At 37.9% G+C, this 20315-nt stretch overlaps 1 protein-coding gene across 26 annotated transcripts in view; it reads right to left on the bottom strand.

The window, feature by feature from the left end:
* LOC105835668 (ankyrin-3) overlaps positions 1–20315 on the bottom strand; it is a 111065-nt gene that overhangs the window by 12526 nt on the left and 78224 nt on the right. For 19 of the 26 annotated variants that reach the window (XR_004964261.1, XR_004964262.1, XM_036290586.1 and 16 more), the window contains one exon: positions 583–20214. The exons of 5 other annotated variants lie outside the window; for them this stretch is intronic. Coding sequence is in view for 19 of the 21 variants with exons in the window: in XM_036290586.1 (XP_036146479.1) it covers positions 583–20214 (19632 nt within the window). In the remaining 2 variants the exon portion in view is untranslated. The remainder of the gene's footprint in view (positions 1–582; positions 20215–20315) is intronic. 2 more of the 26 variants (XM_036290600.1, XM_036290598.1) reach the window with 2 other exon arrangements.

Raw genomic sequence — 20315 nt, 5'->3', positions numbered from 1 at the left:
CATTGTTAAAACATAACTGAAAATAAGTAGCAAATAATTAAATGTAGTATACATAGGTATATCGTTTATTCTTCTCAATCAGACGTCTCTTTAAATCTTCATACTTTATGTAACGAATCATTCCTGATTTAGAGTTTATCTTAAATATAATTATTAATTAAACGCATTGTCTTATTTGTATAAAATTAATTTCAATTAACAATATACCCAGTCGATACACATGGAAACATAAAGAAAATTCAAAACAGTACGCAGAAAATTATAAGAGAAACAAGCGGTAAAGTGAATGGCTCGGATGTCGTCGATTGGTTCTACGGGTCATAAAACATGAATTAGTGGACTGGAAATGACTAAGAGATTAGAATGTTAAGTTTAATTAATGAATGACGAAGATGCGTGAATGTATATATATATGTATATATATCTCTTTCTTTTTTGCTCTCTGATGTCACGAGAATAACTAGTAAAACTGAAGTTACAGAGAAGCATCAACTTAATTATTAATTATGTTACACACAGCTGGTAATATGTAATATATAATATATATAGATATGGATATAACGCAAGATTATTGCAAGATACCTTCGGTTCTACTGTCAGTGAACTCGGCGAGTGAACTGGGTGGCGGTGGGGTCGTTCGCACAGACTTTGTCACGATTGTGGTGACGGATTGCCGTGTGCGAGGCTCGGGGTGCCCTATCGTAGTTACTGTACTCTCTACTACTCTACGCGAAGTGTCTGAATCGTCCGCGATCGACTCTTTACCCGAACTAATCTTTTGTGGAATGCGAGATACTTTCTTAACGCTAACTGTCTGGGTTAAATGCTCGACGCCACCGGACGTCGCCGGTTTGCTAACTACATCAGACCTACGAAGACTATCCTCCCAACTACGACCAACTACCTCATGAGCACTCTCTGAGCTTGTGCGTTTCGATCCTACTTTATCACCTCTTCTCGTTTCTGACGTTGGCATTTCTTTGCTCATTCTCTTAGTGATGGGTGAAGCTTTACCCGCGCCTTTCACATCCGTTAGTGGTTTTGTCACTTTTGGGGGACTTTTTCTTGCAGTTTTGACGACGCCGACAGATTTTTCTTTCGCGTCAGTTGACTTGGTAGATTTATCTTTCGCTTGAGCAAGATCGCTCTTGGCGCGAGCTTCCTCTGCGGTTGCCTCCTGTTTCGTTTCTTCTAAAAAGTCCTTCATATCATCCGTTGCGTCTTCTACTGCGTGTTTAGCACTCTTTACTACACCTGATATAAAACCACCTGCTTTTTGTTTGACCTTTTTAACTTCTTTTACGGTTTTGGTTTTAGCGGTTTCCGTCGCACTGGCGATTGTACCTGTACCTGTTGCCAGTTTTCCTTTAACTACTCGTGCGTCTTCCTTTGTTTCGCTTACGACGGCATCTTTAGTGCGTTTAGTCTTCTGCGTCATATCTTGACCAGTAGACTTAATTTTCTCACCAGCTTGCGACACACTTTGTCCTATTTTACTTCCCGCTGCTTTTACAGTGGAAATTGTTTTATTTTTCGCACCTTTTATACTGGAAAGATCCTTATGCTTAGCGTCTTTCACATCTTTCACCGCCTTACTAGTAGCAGTTTTAATTTCATCTGCGATTTTATCCTTCGTTTGTTCGAGTTCTTTCTGTCTTGCCGCTGCGGCTTCTCTAGCAAGTGCTTCATCAGAAGCTGCTTCCTGCCTGATTACTTCCAAAAAGTCTTTCACGTCATCGGAAATTTCCTTTCCTGTCTGTTTTGTGTCCTGAATAACATCAGAAAGGAAATCCAAACCCGTATCCTTCGTTTCTTTGGAGTCTTTCATAAGCTCGTCTTTAGCCGTTTTGGTACCATGCGTGATAGAAGCACTCATGAGTAATTTATCCTTCACCGTCTTTGTATCCTCTTTTATTTCTTCAGGAAGATTTTTTCTTATATCATGAGCCATATCTGTAGTTTCTATTTTCTCACTTACTTTCTTCGTTTTAGTCGGTAGCTTATCAACTGCAATCGTCGTTTTGGCCGCTGTCTCGGAAATTTTAGTTCTCGCGTCTTTGACATCAGCTACTATTTTTTTCGTAGTGCCTTTTATACTACTGACGCTTTTATCGTGTTCTAGTTTCTTCAAATCACTAGCAGCAGTTTCTTTAGCACGAGCTTCTTCTAATTTTGCTTCGTGCTTTGTTTCATCCAGAAATTCTTTGATATCGTCCCTTGTGCTATCAACAGCGTGTTTTGCGCCTTTAACTATTCCCGAAAGAAAACGAGATCCCTTTTCTTTAGCTTTCTTCGTTTCTTTAGTTGCTTTATTCTTAGCTGCTTCAGCATTATCGATCACGGCTTCAGGTCTCGTTACTAATTTCTCTTTCACTTTTTTCGTATCATCCTGTACTTCCTTGACAACTGCATCTTTGGTATCTGCAACTTCTTGTGCAACTTCTCGCGCTGTCAAATCCATTTTTTCTCCAATTTCTTTTATTTCTGAAGTTACTTTATCTTTGGTAGCCTTAACCATATCAGCGCCTTTGTTAATATCTTCAAAAACTTTCTCTGTGACTTTATCCTTCGTATCTTTCGCTGCAGTGATAGTTTTGTCTTTGGTATCTTTTATTTCAGCGATAGCCCGATCAGTTGTATCTTTTATATCAGTAACAATAGCATCCTTTTTATGTTCTAGTTCTTTCAATTCAGTTGTTGCTGCTTCTTTAGCGTGAATTTCTTCTAGTTCTGCCTCGCGTTTTGTTTCAATTAAAAATTCTTTGACGTCATCTACAGCGCCTTCAACGGAATGCTTGGCGCCTTTAAATATACCTGACAGAAAACCAGATCCTTTTTCTTTAGCTTTTTTTGCACTTTTCGCGGCTTTATCTTTAGTAGTTTCAGCACTATCGGCTACAGCATCGATACTAGTTGTTAACTTTTCTTTTACTAATTTTGCATTATCTTTCAGTTCTTTAGTCACTGCATCTTTCGCGTCTTTAACATCTTGTATAACCGTGGTTGCTTCTACCTTTTCATCAATCTTCTTTGTTTCTGTTACAGCTTTCTCGCCAGTTGCTTTCGTGATATCAATAATCTTTTGGGTATCTTTGGAAATGTCATCAATAATTTTTTCCTTTGCATCTTTCACATCAGTGATAGTTCTATCTATAACTTCTTGAACTTTGGTAACTGCAGCGTCTTCTTTGTCCTTCAAGTCCTTGAAAGTAGCTGTAGATTTCTCTTTAGCATGTTTTTGTTCTAATAAAATTTCCTTCTCAGTCTCATCAAAAAATTCTTTGACATCGTCAGTGGCATCACCTGCGGCGTGCTTTGCACTTTTAAATATGCCGGATAAAAAGCCAGATCCTTTTTCTTTAGCTTTTTTTGCTTCTTTAGTTGTTTTAGTCTTAGAGATTTCAGCACTGTCGGCCACGGCTTCGACTCCTGCTGCCAATTTCTCTTTAACCTTTTTAGTATCATCATGCATTTGTTTAACAACCGCATCTTTGGTGTCCGAGACCTTTTGTGCAACATTCTGCGCTGTCAAATCTATTTTTTCACTAATTTCTTTCATTTCTAAAGTTACTTTATCTTTAGTAGTCTTGGCCGCATCAGCACCTTTGTTAATATCTTCAAAAACTTTTTCTGTGATTTGATCTTTTGTATCTTTTGCTGCGGCAATAGTCTTGTCTTTGGCGTCTTTTATTCCAGTGACAGCTCGATCAGTTGTTTCTTTTACACCAGTAACGACAGTATCTTTTTTATGTTCAATATCTTTCAATCCAGCCGCTGCTGCTTTCTTAGCACGAGCTTCTTCCAATTCTGCCTCATGTTTTGTTTCATCTAAAAATTCTTTAACGTCGTCAGTAGTATCTTCTACAACATGTTTCGCGCCTTTAAATATCCCAGAAAAGAAACCACTTGTTTTCTCTTTAGATTTTTTTGCTTCTTTTGCTACTTTATTCTTTGCACTATCAACAGCTTCTGTAGTCGCATCAGTACCTATTGTTAATTTTTTTTTCACTAAATTTACATCTTCCTTTATTTCATCAACTGCTGCATCTTTAGTGTCTTTCACAGCTTGTGCAACATCTGTCGCGGATTCTTCTATCTTTTCACCGACTTCCTTTGTTTCTGTTGCTGCTTTCTCAACGGCTGTTTTTGTAGTGTCAACAACTTTCCGTGTATCTCTGGAAACTTTATCAATAATTTTATCTATCTTATCGTTCGCAGCTGAAATGGTTCTATCCTTATCACCTTTTACATCAATGATAGTTTGATCTGCGACTTGTTCAACTTCAGTTAAGACAGCGTCTTCCTTATATTTTAAATCCTTGAGATCAGCAATAATTTCTTCCTTAATAAGTTCTTTTTCAACAGATGCTTCTCTCTTTGTTTCATCCAAAAATTGTTTAACATCGTCAGATGCATCTTCTACAGAATGTTTTGCACTTTTAAATATTCCAGAAAAAAAGCGACCTGTTTTCTCCTTAGTTTTCTTTGTTTCTTTTGCTTTATCTTTTGCATGATCCATAACTTCCGCGGCAGTGTCAGCACTTGCTATCAATTGCTCTTTTAATTTCTTTGCATCCTTTTTCACTTCTTTAGTTACTGTAACTTTAGTGTCTTTGACAGCTTTTGCAACATCCGCTGCAGTTTCTTCTATCTTCTCATCGATCTTTTCCACTTCCAACGTTACTTTTTCACCAGCTGCTTTTGTAATATCAATATTTTCTTGTGTATCCTTTGAAACTACTTCTACAATTTTGTCTTTCTTATCTTTAGCAACAGAAATAGCTCTTTCTTTTGCATTTTTCACGTCACCAATAGTTTGGTCAACAGCTTCTTGAACTCCGGTTAAAACTACATCTTTCTCATCTTTCAGATCTTTGAGTCCTACAGCAACTTCTTCTTTAACGCGTTCTTTTTCTAAAGAAGCTTCTCTTCTCGTATCATCCAAAAATTCCTTGACATCATCAGATGCTTCTTCAGCAGCGTGTTTTGCACCTTTAAAGATACCGGAGAAGAAACCAGTTGTTTTCTCTTTAGCTTTTTTTGCTTCCTTCGTCACTTTGTCTTTTGTACTGTCCGCAGCTTCCGCAGCCGCTTCAGCACCTGTTGCCACTTTTTCTTTTATTAATTTTGTATCTTCCTTTACTTCTTTAGCTGCTGCGTCTTTAGTATCCTTGGCAATTTGTGCAATATCTGTCGCGGCTTCTCCTATTTTTTCTGCGACCTTCTTTGTTTCCGTTGTCACTTTCTCAGTGGCTACTTTCGTAGCATCGCCAACTTTTTGCGCATCTTTGGAAACTTCTTTAACAACTTTATCCTTTTGATCTTTAATAGCAGAAATTGCTTCATCCTTGGCATGTTTCGTATCAGCTGCAACTTGATCTGCAGCGTCTTTTACTTTTGTTACTACTGCATCCTTTTCATCTTTTAAACTTTTAAGACCTGCCGCAGCATCTTCTTTAACACGTTCTTTTTCTAAAGAAGCTTCTCTTTTCGCCTCATCCAAAAATTCCTTAACATCATGAGATGCATCGTCAGCGGCGTGTTTTGCACCTTTAAAAATGCCGGAAAAGAAACCAGTTGTTTTTTCTTTAGCTTTCTTTGTTTCTTTTGACGTTTTATCCTTCGCACTGCCCGCCATTTCCGCAGCTGCTTCAACACCTGCTGCCAATTTTTCTTTCACTAATTGTGCATCTTCTTTAACTTCTTTAGCCGCTGCGTCTTTTGTATCCTTGGCAGCTTGTGCAATATCTGTCGCAGTTTCTTTAATTTTTTCTCCGACCTTCTTTGTTTCCGTTGTCACTTTCTCAGCGGCTGCTTTCGTAGTATCGGCAACTTTTTGCGTATCTTTGGAAATTTCTTCCACGACCATATCTTTTTGATCTTTAACAGCAGAAATTGTTTTATCCTTTGCACGCTTTGTATCAGCTGCAGCTTGATCTACAGCGTCCTTTACTTTTGTTACAATTGCATGCTTTTTATCTTTTAAATCTTCATAATCCGTAGAAATCTTTTCTTTGGCTCGTTCTTCTTCTAATTGAGCTTCTTTCTTGGTTTCGTCCATAAATTCTTTAACATCGTCAGCTGCATCTTCTACGGCGTGCTTTGCACCTTTAAAGATTCCGGAAAAAAAACCAGTTGTTTTTTCTTTAGTTTTCTTTGTTTCTTTCGTCGCTTTTTCTTTTGCACTGTCTGCAGCTTCCCCAACTGCTTCAACAGCTGCTGTTAATTTTTCTTTTGTCACTTTCGTACCTTCCTTTACTTCTTTAGTTGCTACATCTTTAGCCTCCTTGGCAGCTTGTTCAATATCTTTCGCGGTTTCTTCTATTTTTTCTCCGACTTTCTTTGTTTCTGTTGTCATTTTTTCACCAACTGCTTTTGTAGCATCAACAACTTTTTGTACATCTTTGGAAACTTCTTCAACAATTTTATCCTTCTGATCTTTAAGAGTAGAAATTGCTTTATCTTTTGCATTTTTCGTATCAGCTACGACTTGATCTGTGGCGTCTTCTTTTGTTACTACTGCATCCTTTTTATCTTTTAAATCTTCATAATCCACAAAAATCTTTTCTTTAGCTTCTTCTTCTTCCACTCGAGCTCCTTTCTTTAACTCGTCCGTAAAATCTTTAACATCGTCAGCGGCTTCGTCAACGGAGTGTTTAGATCCTTTAAAGATGCCAGAGAGAAACACACTTGTTCTTTCTTTAGCTTTTTTTGCTTCCTTCATTGCTTTTTTCTTTGTACTGTCTACAGTTTCTGCAGCAGCATCAATACGTGTTGCTAACTTTTCTTTTATTTTTTTCTTATCTTCTTTTGCTCCTTCAATCGCTTTATCTTTAGTGTCTTTGATGCTGTCTGTAATATCTGCAACTGTTTCTTCTATTTTCTCTTCAACTTTTTTCGTTTCCATTGAAATTTTCTCATCAGCTGCTTTGGTAGCATCAATAATTTTTTGAGTTTTCTTTGAAACATCTTCTCCAATTTCATCCTTTTTATCTTTGACTGCTAAAACTGTTTTATCCTTTGTATCTTTCACGTCAGCAATAGCTTGGCCAATAGCTCCTTCAACTCCGGTTACGGCTGCATCCTTCTCAACTTTTAAATGTTCAAGACCTGCGGTAACATCATCCTTAACACGGTCTTTCTCTAAAGAAGCTTCTCTTCTCGTCTCATCCAAAAATTCCTTGACATCGTGAGATGCATCGTCAGCAGCGTGTTTTGCACCTTTAAAAATGCCAGAAAAGAAACCAGTTGTTTTCTCTTTGGCTTTCTTCGTTTCCTTCGTTGCTTTATCCTTTGCACTCTCCGCAGCTTTTGCAGCCGCTTCAACACCTACCGCCAATTTTTCCTTCACTAATTTAGCGTCATCCTTTATTTCTGTAACTGTAGTATCTTTAGCATCCTTGCCAGCTTGTGTAATATCTGTTGCGGCTTCTAATATTTTTTCTCCGATCATCTTTGTTTCTGTTGTCACTTTCTCAGTGGCTGCTTTCGAAGCACCGGCGACTTTTTGTGCATCTTTGGAAACTTCTTCAACAATTTTATCCTTTTGATCTTTAACAGCAGAAATTGTTTTATCCTTGGCATGTTTCGTGTCAGCTGCAGCTTGACCTACAGCGTCTTTTATTTCAGTAACCACTGCATCCTTCTTATCCTTTAAATCTTTAAGACCTGCCGCAGCGTCTTCTTTAACACGTTCTTTTTCTAAAGAAGCTTCTCTTCTTGTTTCATCTAAAAATTCTTTAACATCATGAGATACATCCTCAGTAGCGTGTTTCGCACCTTTAAAAATGCCGGAGAAGAAACCTGTTGTTTTTTCTTTAGCTTTCTTCGTTTCTTTGATTGCTTTGTCCTTTGCACTGTCCGCTGCTTCTCCAGCTGTTTCAGCACCTTCTATCAGTTTTTCTTTAACCAATTTTGTACCTTCTTTTACTTCTTTTGTTGCTGCATCTTTAGTATCCTTGGCATCTTGTGCAATATCTTTTGCAGTTTCTTCTATTTTTTCTTCAACTTTCTTTATTTCTGTTGTCATTTTCTCACCGGTTGCTTTTTTAGCATCAGCAACTTTTTGTGCATCTTTGGAAACTTCTTCAACAATTTTATCCTTTGCATGTTTCGTGTCAGTTGCGGCTTGATCTGCAACGTCCTTTACTTTTGTTACCGCTGCATCTTTTTTATCTTTTAAGTCCTTTAATTCTGCTGAAATTTTTTCTTTGGCTTGTTCTTCTTCTAATTGAGCTTCTTTCTTTGTTTCGTCTATAAATCCTTTAACGTCATCAGTTGCATCTTCTACGGCATGTTTTGCAGCTTTAAAAATGCCAGAGAAAATACCTGTTGTTTTTTCTTTAGTTTTCTTCGCTTCTTTTGTTGCTTTGTCCTTTGTGCTGTCTGCCACTTCTGCAGCTGCTTCAGTACCTGCTGTCAGTTTTTCTTTTATTAATATTTTATCTTCCTTTACTTCTTTAGTTGCTGCATCTTTAGTGCCTTTGGCCGCTTTTGCAGTATCTATCATGGTTTTTTCTATTTCTTCTGCGGCCTTCTTTGTTTCCGTTGTCATTTTCTCAGCGGCTGCTTTTGTAGCATCAGCAACTTTTTGTTCATTTATGGAAACTTTTTCAACAACGTTATCCTTTTGATCTTGAACAGCAGAAGTTGCTTCATCTTTCGCATGTTTTATATCAACTGTGGCTTGATCTGCAGCGTCTTTTACTTTTGTTACTACTGCATCTCTTTTATCTTTTACATCGTTGAGCTCCGCTGATATTTTTTTCTTGACTTGTTCTTCTTCTAACTGAGCTTCTTTCTTTGTCTCGTCCATAAATTCTTTAACATTGTCGGTTGCATCTTCTACTGCGTGTTTTGCACCTTTAAAAATGCCGGAGAAGAAACCTGTTGTTTTTTCCTTAGCTTTCTTCGCTTCTTTTGTTGCTTTATCCTTTGCACTGTCCGCCGCTTCTGCAGCTGCTTCAGCACCTTCTGCTAGTTTTTCTTTCACCAATTTTGTACTTTCTTTTACTTCTTTAGTTGCTGCATCTTTAGTATCCTTGCCATCTTGCGTAATATCTTTTGCGGTTTCTTCTATTTTTTCTTCGACCTTTTTTGTTTCTGTTGTCACTTTCTCACCGGCTGCTTTTGTAACATCCACAACTTTTTGCATATCTTTCGAAATTTCCTCGACAACTTTATCCTTCTTGTCTTTTAGTGTAGAAACCGTTTTATCTTTTACAATTTTTGCTTTATCACCAGTTTTATCTATAGCTTCTTGAACTTCAGTAACGGCTGTGTCTTTTTTGTCCTTCAAATCTTTTAAATCTGCACCAACTTTTTCCTTAGCACGCCCTTCTTCCAACACAGCTTCTTTTTTCGTCTCATCCACAAATTCTTTAACATCGTCAGCTGCTTCGTCAGCGGCGTGTCTGGCTCCCTTGAAAATGCCGGAGAAAAACCCACTTGCTCTTTCTTTAACTTTCTTCGCATCTTTCGATGCTTTTTTCTTTGTGCTATCTAAAGTTTCCGTAGCTGCATCAATACCTGTCGCCAATTTTTCTTTTACTTTTTTTGTATCTTCTTTTGCCTCTCTTATGGCTTCATCTTTAGTATCTTTAATATCTTTCGCAATATCTGTGACCGTTTCTCCTATATTCTCTTCAACTTTCTTTGTTTCCAGTGCAATTTTTTCACCGGCTGCTTTCGTAGTATCTACAAATTTTTTAGTTTCTTTCGAAATTTCTTCCCCAATTTCATCCTTTTTGTCTTTGACTGCAGAAATTGTTTTATCCTTTGCATCTTTTACGTCAGCAATAGCTTGCCCCATAGTTTTTTGAACATCAGTTATAACTGCATCCTTTTCATCTTTTAAATGTTCAAGACCTGCGGTAACATCATCCTTAACACGGTCTTTCTCTAAAGAAGCTTCTCTTCTCGTCTCATCCAAAAATTCCTTGACATCGTGAGATGCATCGTCAGAAGCGTGTTTTGCACCTTTAAAAATGCCAGAAAAGAAACCAGTTGCTTTTTCTTTAGCTTTCTTCGTTTCTTTTAACGTTTTATCCTTCGCACTGTCCGCCGTTTCCACAGCTGCTTCAACACCTGCTGCTAATTTTTCTTTTACTAATTGTGAATCTTCCTTAATTTCTTCAGCTGCTGCATCTTTAGTATCCTTGGCAGCTTGTGCAATATCTGTCGCGGCTTTATCTATTTTTTCTCCAACTTTCTTTGTTTCTGTTGTCACTTTATCAACGGCTGCTTTCGTAGTCTCAGTAACTTTCTGCGCATCTTTGGAAACTTCTTCAACAACTTTATCCTTTGCATGTTTCGTGTCAGCTGCGGCTTGATCTGTAGCGTCCTTTACTTTTGTTACCGTTGCATCTTTTTTATCTTTTAATTCCTTTAGTTCCGCAGAAATTTCTTCTCTGGCTTGTTCTTCTTCTAACTGACCTTCTTTCTTTCTCTCGTCAATAAATTCTTTAACATCTTCAGCTGCATCTTCTACGCTGTGTTTTGCACCTTTGAAAATTCCGGAGAAAAAACGTGATGCTTTTTCTTTAGTTTTCTTTGCTTCTTTCGTCGCTTTTTCCTTCGCACTATCCGCAGCTTCCGTAACCGCTTCAGCACTTGCTGTCAATTTTTCTTTTATTAATTTTGTATCTTCCTTTACTTCTTTAGCTGTTGCGTCTTTAGTATCCTTGGTTGCTTGTGCAATATCTGTTGCAGTTGCTCCAATTTTTTCTTCAATTTTCTTTGTTTCTTTTGTCAATTTCTTATCGGCTGCTTTAGCAGCATCGGCAACTCTTTGCGTGTCTTTGAAAACTTCCTCAATAGCTTTATCCTTTTCATCTTTAATAGCAAAAATTGTTTTATCCTTAGCACGTTTCATATCAGATGCGACATGATCTGCAGCGGCGTTTGTTTCAGTTACCACTGCATCCTTCTTATCTTGTAAATCTTTAAGACCTGCCGTGGTATCTTCTTTAACACGTTCTTTTTCTAAAGAAGCTTCTCTTCTTGTTTTATCCAAAAATTCTTTGACATCATGAGATGTATCCTCAGCGGCGTGTTTTGCACCTTTAAAGATGCCGGAGAAGAAACCCGATGTTTTCTCTTTAGCTTTTTTCGTTTCTTTTGACACTTTTTCCTTCGCACTATCCGCAGCTTCCGCAGCCGCTTCAGCACTTGCTGTCAATGTTTCTTTTACTAATTCTGTATCTTCGTTTACTTCTTTAGCAGCTGCATCTTTAGAATCTTTAGCAGCTTGTGCAAAATCTGTTGCGGTTTCTTGTATTTTTTCACTAATCTCTTTTGTGTCTCTTGTCACTTTTTCAGCGGCTGCTTTCGTAACATCGACAACTTTATCCTTTTGATCTTTAACAGTAGAAATTGCATCATCCTTCACATGTTTCGCATCAGCTGCAGCTTTATCTGCAACGTCTTTTACTTTTGTTGCGATTGTATCTTTTTTATCCTTTAGAGCTTTGAGGTCAGCAGAAATTCTTTCTTTGGCTCGTTCTTCTTCCATTTCAGCTTCTTTTTTTGTTTCGTCCATAAATTCTTTAACATCGTCAGTTGCATTTTCTACGACGTGTTTTGCACCTTTAAAAATGCCAGTAAAGAAACCAGTTGATTTTTCTTTAGCTTTCTTCGCTTCATTCGTCGCTTTGTCTTTTGTACTGTCCACAGCTTCCACAGCCGCTTTAGCACCTGATTCCAATTTTTCTTTTACCATTTTTGTATCTTCTTTTACTTCTTCAATTGCTGCATCTTTTGCGTCCTTGGCAGTTTGTGCAATATCTTTCGCGGTTTCTTCTATTTTCTCTCCGACCTCCTTTGTTTTTGTTGTCACTTTCTCCCCGGCTGTTTTTGTAACCTCAGCAACTTTTTGAGCACCTTTAGAAACTTCTCCAACAATTTCATCCTTCCCATGTTTTGTGTCAGCTGCGGCTTGATCTGCAACGTCCTTCACTTTTGTTACTGCTGCATCTTTTTTATCTGTTAAGTTCTTTAATTCCGCAGAAATTTTATCTTTAGCTTGTTCTTCTTCTAACTGAGTTTCCTTCTTTGTCTCATCAATAAATCCTTTAACATCGTCAGCTGCATCTTCTACGGTGTGTTTTGAGCCTTTAAAAATACTACTAAAGAAACCACTTGTTTTCTCTTTAGCTTTTTTCGCTTCTTTTGTTGCTTTGTCCTTTGCACTGTCTGTCGCTTCTGCAGCAGCTTCAACACCTGCCGCCAATTTTTCTTCTAATAATTTTGTACCTTCCTTTACATCTTTAGCTGCTGCATCTGTAGTATCTTTGGCAACTTGTGCAATATCTTTCGCGGTTTCTTCTATGTTTTCTCCGACCATCTTTGTTTCCGTTGTCACTTTCTCGGCGCCTGCTTTCGTAGCATCGGCAATTCTTTGCGCATCTTTAGAAACTTCTTCAACAAGTTTATCCTTTTGATCTTTAATAGCAAAAATTGTTTTATCCTTGGCATGTTTCGTATCAGCTGCAGTTTGATCTACAGCGTCTTTTATTTCCGTTACCACTGCATCCTTCTTATCTTTTAAATCTTTAAGACCTGCCGCGGCGTCTTCTTTAACACGTTCTTTTTCTAAAGAAGCTTCTCTTCTTGTTTCATCTAAAAATTCTTTAACATCATGAGATACATCCTCAGTAGCGTGTTTTGCACCTTTAAAAATGCCGGAGAAGAAACCTGTTGTTTTTTCCTTAGCTTTCTTCGCTTCTTTTGTTGCTTTGTCTTTTGCACTGTCCGCCGCTTCTGCAGTTGCTTCAGCACCTTCTGCTAGTTTTTCTTTCACTAATTTTGTACCTTCTTTTACTTCTTTAGCTGCTGCATCTTTAGTATCCTTGGCATCTTGTGCAATATCTTTCGCGGTTTCTTCTATTTTTTCTCCAACTTTTTTTATTTCTGTTGTCACTTTTTTACCGGTTGCTTTTTTAGCATCAGCAACTTTTTGTGCATCTTTGGAAACTTCTTCAAAAATTTTACCCTTTGCATGTTTCGTGTCAGCTGCGGCTTGATCTGCAACGTCCTTAACTTTTGTTACCGCTGCATCTTTTTTATCTTTTAAGTCCTTTAATTCTGCTGAAATTTTTTCTTTGGCTCGTTCTTCTTCTAATTGAGCTTCTTTCTTTGTCTCGTCTATAAATCCTTTAACGTCGTCAGTTGCATCTTCTACAGCGTGTTTTGCACCTTTAAAAATGCCGGAGAAGAAACCTGTTGTTTTTTCCTTAGCTTTCTTCGCTTCTTTTGTTGCTTTGTCCTTTGCACCGTCCGCCGCTTCTGCAGTTGCTTCAGCACCTTCTGCTAGTTTTTCTTTCACTAATTTTGTACCTTCTTTTACTTCTTTAGTTGCTGCATCTTTAGTATCCTTGACATCTTTTGCAATATCTTTTGCGGCTTCTTCTATTTTTTCTCCAACTTTCTTCATTTCTGTTGTCACTTCCTCACTGGTTGCTTTTTTAGCATCAGCAACTTTTTGTGCATCTTTGGAAACTTCTTCAACAATTTTATCCTTTGCATGTTTCGTGTCAGTTGCGGCTTGATCTACAGCGTCCCTTACTTTTGTTACCGCTGCATCTTTTTTATCTTTTAAGTCCTTTAATTCCGCAGAAATTTTTTCTTTAGCTTGTTCTTCTTCTAACTGAGCTTCTTTCTTTGTTTCATCAATAAACTCTTTAACATCGTCAGCTGCATCTTCTACGGCGTGTTTTGCACCTTTAAAAATGCTGCTAAAGAAACCAGTTGTTTTTTCTTTAGCTTTTTTCGCTACTTTTGTTGCTTTGTCCTTTGCACTGTCTGTCGTTTCTGCAGCAGCTTCAACACCTGCCGCCAATTTTACTTCTAATAATTTTGTATCTTCCTTTACATCTTTAGTTGCTGCGTCTGTAGTATCTTTGGCAGCTTGTGCAATATCTTTCGCGGTTTCTTCTATGTTTTCTCCGACCTTCTTTGTTTCCGTTGTCATTTTCTCGGCGGCTGCTTTCGTAGCATCGGCAATTTTTTGCGTATCTTTAGAAACTTCATCAACAAATTTATCCTTTTGATCTTTAATAGCAGAAAATGTTTTATCCTTGGCATGTTTAGTATCAGCTGCAGCTTGAACTGCAACGTCTTTTATTTCAGTTACCACTGCATCCTTCTTATCTTTCAAATTTTTAAGACCTGCCGCAGTATCTTCTTTAACACGTTCTTTTTCTAAAGAAGCTTCTCTTCTTGTTTCATCTAAAAATTCTTTAACATCATGAGATACATCCTCAGTAGTGTGTTTTGCACCTTTAAAAATGCCAGAAAAGAAACCTGTTGTTTTTTCCTTAACTTTCTTCGCTTCTTTTGTTGCTTTGTCCTTTGCACCGTCCGCCGCTTCTGCAGCTGCTTCAGCACCTTCTGTCAGTTTTCCTTTCACTAATTTTGTACCTTCTTTAACTTCTTTAGTTGCTGCATCTTTAGTATCCTTGGCATCTTGTGCAATATCTTTCGCGGTTTCTTCTATTTTTTCTCCAACTTTTTTTATTTCTGTTGTCACTTTTTCACCGGTTGCTTTTTTAGCATCAGCAACTTTTTGTGCATCTTTGGAAACTTCTTCTAAAATTTTATCCTTTGCATGTTTCGTGTCAGCTGCGGCTTGATCTGCAACGTCCTTAACTTTTGTTACCGCTGCATCTTTTTTATCTTTTAAGTCCTTTAATTCTGCTGAAATTTTTTCTTTGGCTTGTTCTTCTTCTAATTGAGCTTCTTTCTTTGTCTCGTCTATAAATCCTTTAACGTCGTCAGTTGCATCTTCTACAGCGTGTTTTGCACCTTTAAAAATGCCGGAGAAGAAACCTGTTGTTTTTTCCTTAGCTTTCTTCGCTTCTTTTGTTGCTTTGTCCTTTGCACTGTCCGCCGCTTCTGCAGTTGCTTCAGCACCTTCTGCTAGTTTTTCTTTCACTAATTTTGTACCTTCTTTTACTTCTTTAGTTGCTGCATCTTTAGTATCTTTGACATCTTTTGCAATATCTTTTGCGGCTTCTTCTATTTTTTCTCCAACTTTCTTCATTTCTGTTGTCACTTCCTCACTGGTTGCTTTTTTAGCATCAGCAACTTTTTGTGCATCTTTGGAAACTTCTTCAACAACTTTATCTTTTGCATGTTTCGTGTCAGTTGCGGCTTGATCTACAGCGTCCCTTACTTTTGTTACCGCTGCATCTTTTTTATCTTTTAAGTCCTTTAATTCCGCAGAAATTTTTTCTTTAGCTTGTTCTTCTTCTAACTGAGCTTCTTTCTTTGTTTCATCAATAAACTCTTTAACATCGTCAGCTGCATCTTCTACGGCGTGTTTTGCACCTTTAAAAATGCTGCTAAAGAAACCAGTTGTTTTTTCTTTAGCTTTTTTCGCTTCTTTTGTTGCTTTGTCCTTTGCACTGTCTGTCGTTTCTGCAGCAGCTTCAACACCTGCCGCCAATTTTACTTCTAATAATTTTGTATCTTCTTTTACATCTTTAGTTGCTGCGTCTGTAGTATCTTTGGCAGCTTGTGCAATATCTTTCGCGGTTTCTTCTATGTTTTCTCCGACTTTCTTTGTTTCCGTTGTCATTTTCTCGGCGGCTGCTTTCGTAGCATCGGCAATTTTTTGCGTATCTTTAGAAACTTCATCAACAAATTTATCCTTTTGATCTTTAATAGCAGAAAATGTTTTATCCTTGGCATGTTTAGTATCAGCTGCAGCTTGAACTGCAACGTCTTTTATTTCAGTTACCACTGCATCCTTCTTATCTTTCAAATCTTTAAGACCTGCCGCAGTATCTTCTTTAACACGTTCTTTTTCTAAAGAAGCTTCTCTTCTTGTTTCATCTAAAAATTCTTTAACATCATGAGATACATCCTCAGTAGCGTGTTTTGCACCTTTAAAAATGCCAGAAAAGAAACCTGTTGTTTTTTCCTTAACTTTCTTCGCTTCTTTTGTTGCTTTGTCCTTTGCACCGTCCGCCGCTTCTGCAGCTGCTTCAGCATCTTCTGCCAGTTTTCCTTTCACTAATTTTATACCTTCTTTAACTTCTTTAGTTGCTGCATCTTTAGTATCCTTGGCATCTTGTGCAATATCTTTCGCGGTTTCTTCTATTTTTTCTTCAACTTTTTTTATTTCTGTTGTCACTTTTTCACCGGTTGCTTTTTTAGCATCAGCAACTTTTTGTGCATCTTTGGAAACTTCTTCAAAAATTTTATCCTTTGCATGTTTCGTGTCAGCTGCGGCTTGATCTGCAACGTCCTTAACTTTTGTTACCGCTGCATCTTTTTTATCTTTTAAGTCCTTTAATTCTGCTGAAGTTTTTTCTTTGGCTTGTTCTTCTTCTAATTGAGCTTCTTTCTTTGTCTCGTCTATAAATCCTTTAACGTCGTCAGTTGCATCTTCTACAGCGTGTTTTGCACCTTTAAAAATGCCGGAGAAGAAACCTGTTGTTTTTTCCTTAGCTTTCTTCGCTTCTTTTGTTGCTTTGTCCTTTGCACCGTCCGTCGCTTCTGCAGTTGCTTCAGCACCTTCTGCTAGTTTTTCTTTCACTAATTTTGTACCTTCTTTTACTTCTTTAGCTGCTGCATCTTTAGTATCCTTGGCATCTTGTGCAATATCTTTCGCGGTTTCTTCTATTTTTTCTCCAACTTTCTTTGTTTCTGTTGTTATTTTTTCATCGGCTGCGTTTGTAGCATCAACAACTTTTCGTGCATCTTTGGAAACTTCTTCAACAACTTTATCCTTTGCATGTTTCGTGTCAGCTGCGGCTTGATCTACAGCGTCCTTTACTTTTGTTACCGTTGCATCTTTTTTATCTTTTAAGTCCTTCGATACCGCAGAAATTTTTTCTTTGGCTCGTTCTTCTTCTACCTGAGCTTCTTTCTTTGTTTCGTCTATAAATCCTTTAACATCGTCAGCTGCATCTTCTACGGCGTGTTTTGCACCTTTAAAAATGCCGGAGAAAAAACTTGTTTTTTCTTTAGCTTTCTGTGTTTCTTTCGTCGCTTTTTCCTTCGCACTGTCCGCAATTTCCGCAGCTGCTTCACTACCCACTGTCAATTTTTCTTTTATTAATTTTGTATCTTCCTTTACTTCTTTTTCTGCTGCGTCTTTAGTATCCTTGACTGCTTGTGCGATATCTGTTGTAGTTGCTCCTATTTTTTCTCCAATTTTCTTTGTTTCTTTTGTCAATTTTTCGTCGGCTGCTTTCTTCGCGTCGGCAATTTTTTGCGTATCTTTTGAAATTTCTTCGACACCTTTATCCTTTTTATCTTTTATTGTAGAAATTGTTTTATCTTTTACATCTTTTGCTTCATCGAATGCTTTGTCTACAGTTTCTTGAACTTCACCAACGACAATGTCTTTTTTATCTTTCAGATCTTTTAGATTCGTAGTGAATTTTTCTTTGACACGTTCTTCTTCTAATTCAGCTTCTTTTTTCGTATCTTCCATGAATTCTTTTACGTCATCGGATGCTTCTTCCACGACATGCTTTGCACTTTTGAATATTCCTGATAGGAGTCCTGATCCTTTTTCTTTCACTTTCTTTACTTCCTTAACTGTCTTGTCTTTTGACGTTTCAATGGTGTCGGCAATATCACGTGTTTTGTCCTCTACTTTTTTAACAATTGTGTCTTTGCCATCTTTGTTGACTTTATCAACATCTTCTGTATGAGTTATAATTTGTTGATCAACTTTTTTTGTCTCCATTGTTAATTCATCATCTTTAGGAACTTTATCTTTCAAATCAGGTAATTCGCTTGTGATATTCGCCATATTTCGTGAATCCTCTAAAAATTTTGCAGTTATTTCTCGTAAATCATCGTGGCCACTATCTGGCAGTTCGAGTGACGGTGTCTTCTCCTTAGATCTACTCCTGGATCTGGAATTCCTCGCTTGTTTGGGACTTCTAAATATACCGAAAATGCCGCTTCCCTTATCTTTTTCAACAGTTTCATCCTCGGGAATAATAGATTTTTTTATTTCTTCATCTATAGGTGGACTTTTACTCTTCAATATTTTTTCTTCAGTTTGATGTAGGTTTTCTGCCATTTGTCTTGTGTCCTCTAAAAGTTTCGCCGTTGCCAGTCGAACTTCCTCATCTCCGCTATCGAAAGAGGTCTCTTTTGAAGAACTTTGTTCTCGTGATCTACTTCTCTTTTTGCTCTTAAGTTTGGGGCTTTTAAATATGCCGAAGAAACCACCGCTTTTTTCTTTCATGTCATCGCCTATGTCTTTTTCCATCTCGGGTACTTTCTCTTCTCGGATTTCTGATTTTACTTCTCCAGCGGGTTTTTCGACATCCTTTTTTTCCTTTTTCTGAACTTTCTCTTTATCGATGTCCGTTGTCCCATTTATCTCTTCATGGATAATTTTCTCGGCCTTTATTGTTTGAATAACATCGTAGGACTTACCAATTTTGTCCGCGGGAGTATCAATATCGTATTGAGCGGTTGATATAAAAGTGCGTATTTCTTCTTTGGGAATAACTTTTGTGCCATCACTTTTATATGCGATTGGTAACACACTAACATCAGCAACTTTCCGCGTGTCTTCTAAAAGCTTCTCCGTTATAGTTTTAATTTCTTCGTCGCCGCTGTCGAAGGATGTTTCCTTCGATTTGACGAGCTTCTTATCCTTGGACTTTGGACTTCTGAAAATGCCGAAGAACCCACTCTTTTCTTTTATCTGATCTTCTTTTTCATCATCTTTACTGGGTAGCTGTTCATTCGTTGAAGCAATGATCTGTTCGGGTGCTTTGCTTTTAGTATCTTCGACGACTTTCGCGCCGGTCTTTACAGTTTTCTCCGCTTCTTTTTCGATTGTACTAGATGCGTCAACAATCTTAGATGCTTCAGCTTCTTTCTCATTTTCCTTCATTTGTAGGTCCAGTAGATCTTCGTTTTCTTTCGCAATTGCTGCTAGCTTCTTCTTTTCTTTCTTCGCAATTTGCTCTGTACTTTCTTTAGGTTTTTCGACGTGAATAACAGGTAAAGCGTCTTCGTCCTTTTTAGACTTACTTTTAAACAAGTTCGAGAAGAAACCCGTCTTGTCCTTGCCATCATCATCGCTCTCGGCAACCTCTGGTTTCTTGTCTTCTTTTTCCGCTGGTTTAGCAAAACCTTCATAAGGTGCATGCATACCTGCAGCGATTCGTCTAGAATCCTCTAAAAATTCCACGGTAGCCAATCTTACATCGGATGCGGTTGTAATTTCCGGTAGCTTACTATCAAAATACGAGTCGGTCACTTCGCTAGAAAGAAGTTCCAGTTGCCGTTCTGAGACTTTTGTTAAGACAGCCTTCGATTCCTCGTCGCCACTGTCAAAAGATGTATCCTTCGAACCTTTTTTGCTTCTCTTCAATTTGGAACCTTTGAAAATTCCCGAAAATATTCCGCCGCTTTTATCCTTCGTTTTCTTCGTCTCTTCGTCTGATTTTTCTTCTGTGCTGTCTGCCGAATGCTGCACATTATAAACGTCTTCATAAGCCGATGTTTTCGCAGTCTTCATAATAATATCTTTATCCTTCTCCATATCCTTGTCTTTGTCTTTATCCTTCTCTTTCTCCTTGTCTGTATCCTTCTCATTCTCCTTATCTTTATCTTTCTCCTTCTCCTTGCCTTTGTCTTTTTCCTTCTCCTTATCCTTATCTTTTTTCTTATCTTTGTCTTTGCCTAAAAGAGCTTTTGCTTCTGGTTTTTTCTGATCACGGACTTTTACAGTTTCAGCCTTTGCTGTCTTTTGTGTAACGCCCGTAGAAACTGCGCCCTGAATCAATTTTTCGTCGACTTCCTTACCCTCCTTAGATAATTTTTCTTTTTCGCTAACAACGTCTTTCTTATCAGAGGAAACAATTACCATTTCTTTCGTAGTCACGGTTTTAGTCGGCGTCTGTTTTATTAGTGTAGTCTTAGTAATTACGGTCTGTCCTACTTTCGGATCGCCACTAACAGAAACTACTGTTTTTGAAGTGCTAACTTTGGGATCTGGTGTCTCAGCGCGATGCTGCTTAACCATCGGCGGTTCAATACTAGGGATTTGCTCTGATTTGGGAATGAAACCCTTCGGCTCAGCGGCCGCCTGATCTAAGGGAACGTTAATTACAGTCTGCCCTATCGCACCCCGCGCCTCTTTATTGTCCCGCGCATCATCATCATCATAAACCACCGACCACCCTTCCTTCGCTAACTTCCCCTTCTCTTTCTCTGCGTCTGCTATTACACCTGTTAATTAAGTATAATACATTTTAGGCATCTGTATACGTGATAAAAAAATAAAAAAACAATTTTATTGTCAATTTCGTCATTAGTGTAAGCTGGCTCGC

The sequence above is a fragment of the Monomorium pharaonis genome, chromosome 8, assembly GCF_013373865.1.
Source record: "Monomorium pharaonis isolate MP-MQ-018 chromosome 8, ASM1337386v2, whole genome shotgun sequence".
NCBI classification, from domain to species: Eukaryota; Metazoa; Arthropoda; class Insecta; order Hymenoptera; family Formicidae; genus Monomorium; species Monomorium pharaonis.
This window is presented reverse-complemented; position numbering and strand designations above follow the sequence as displayed.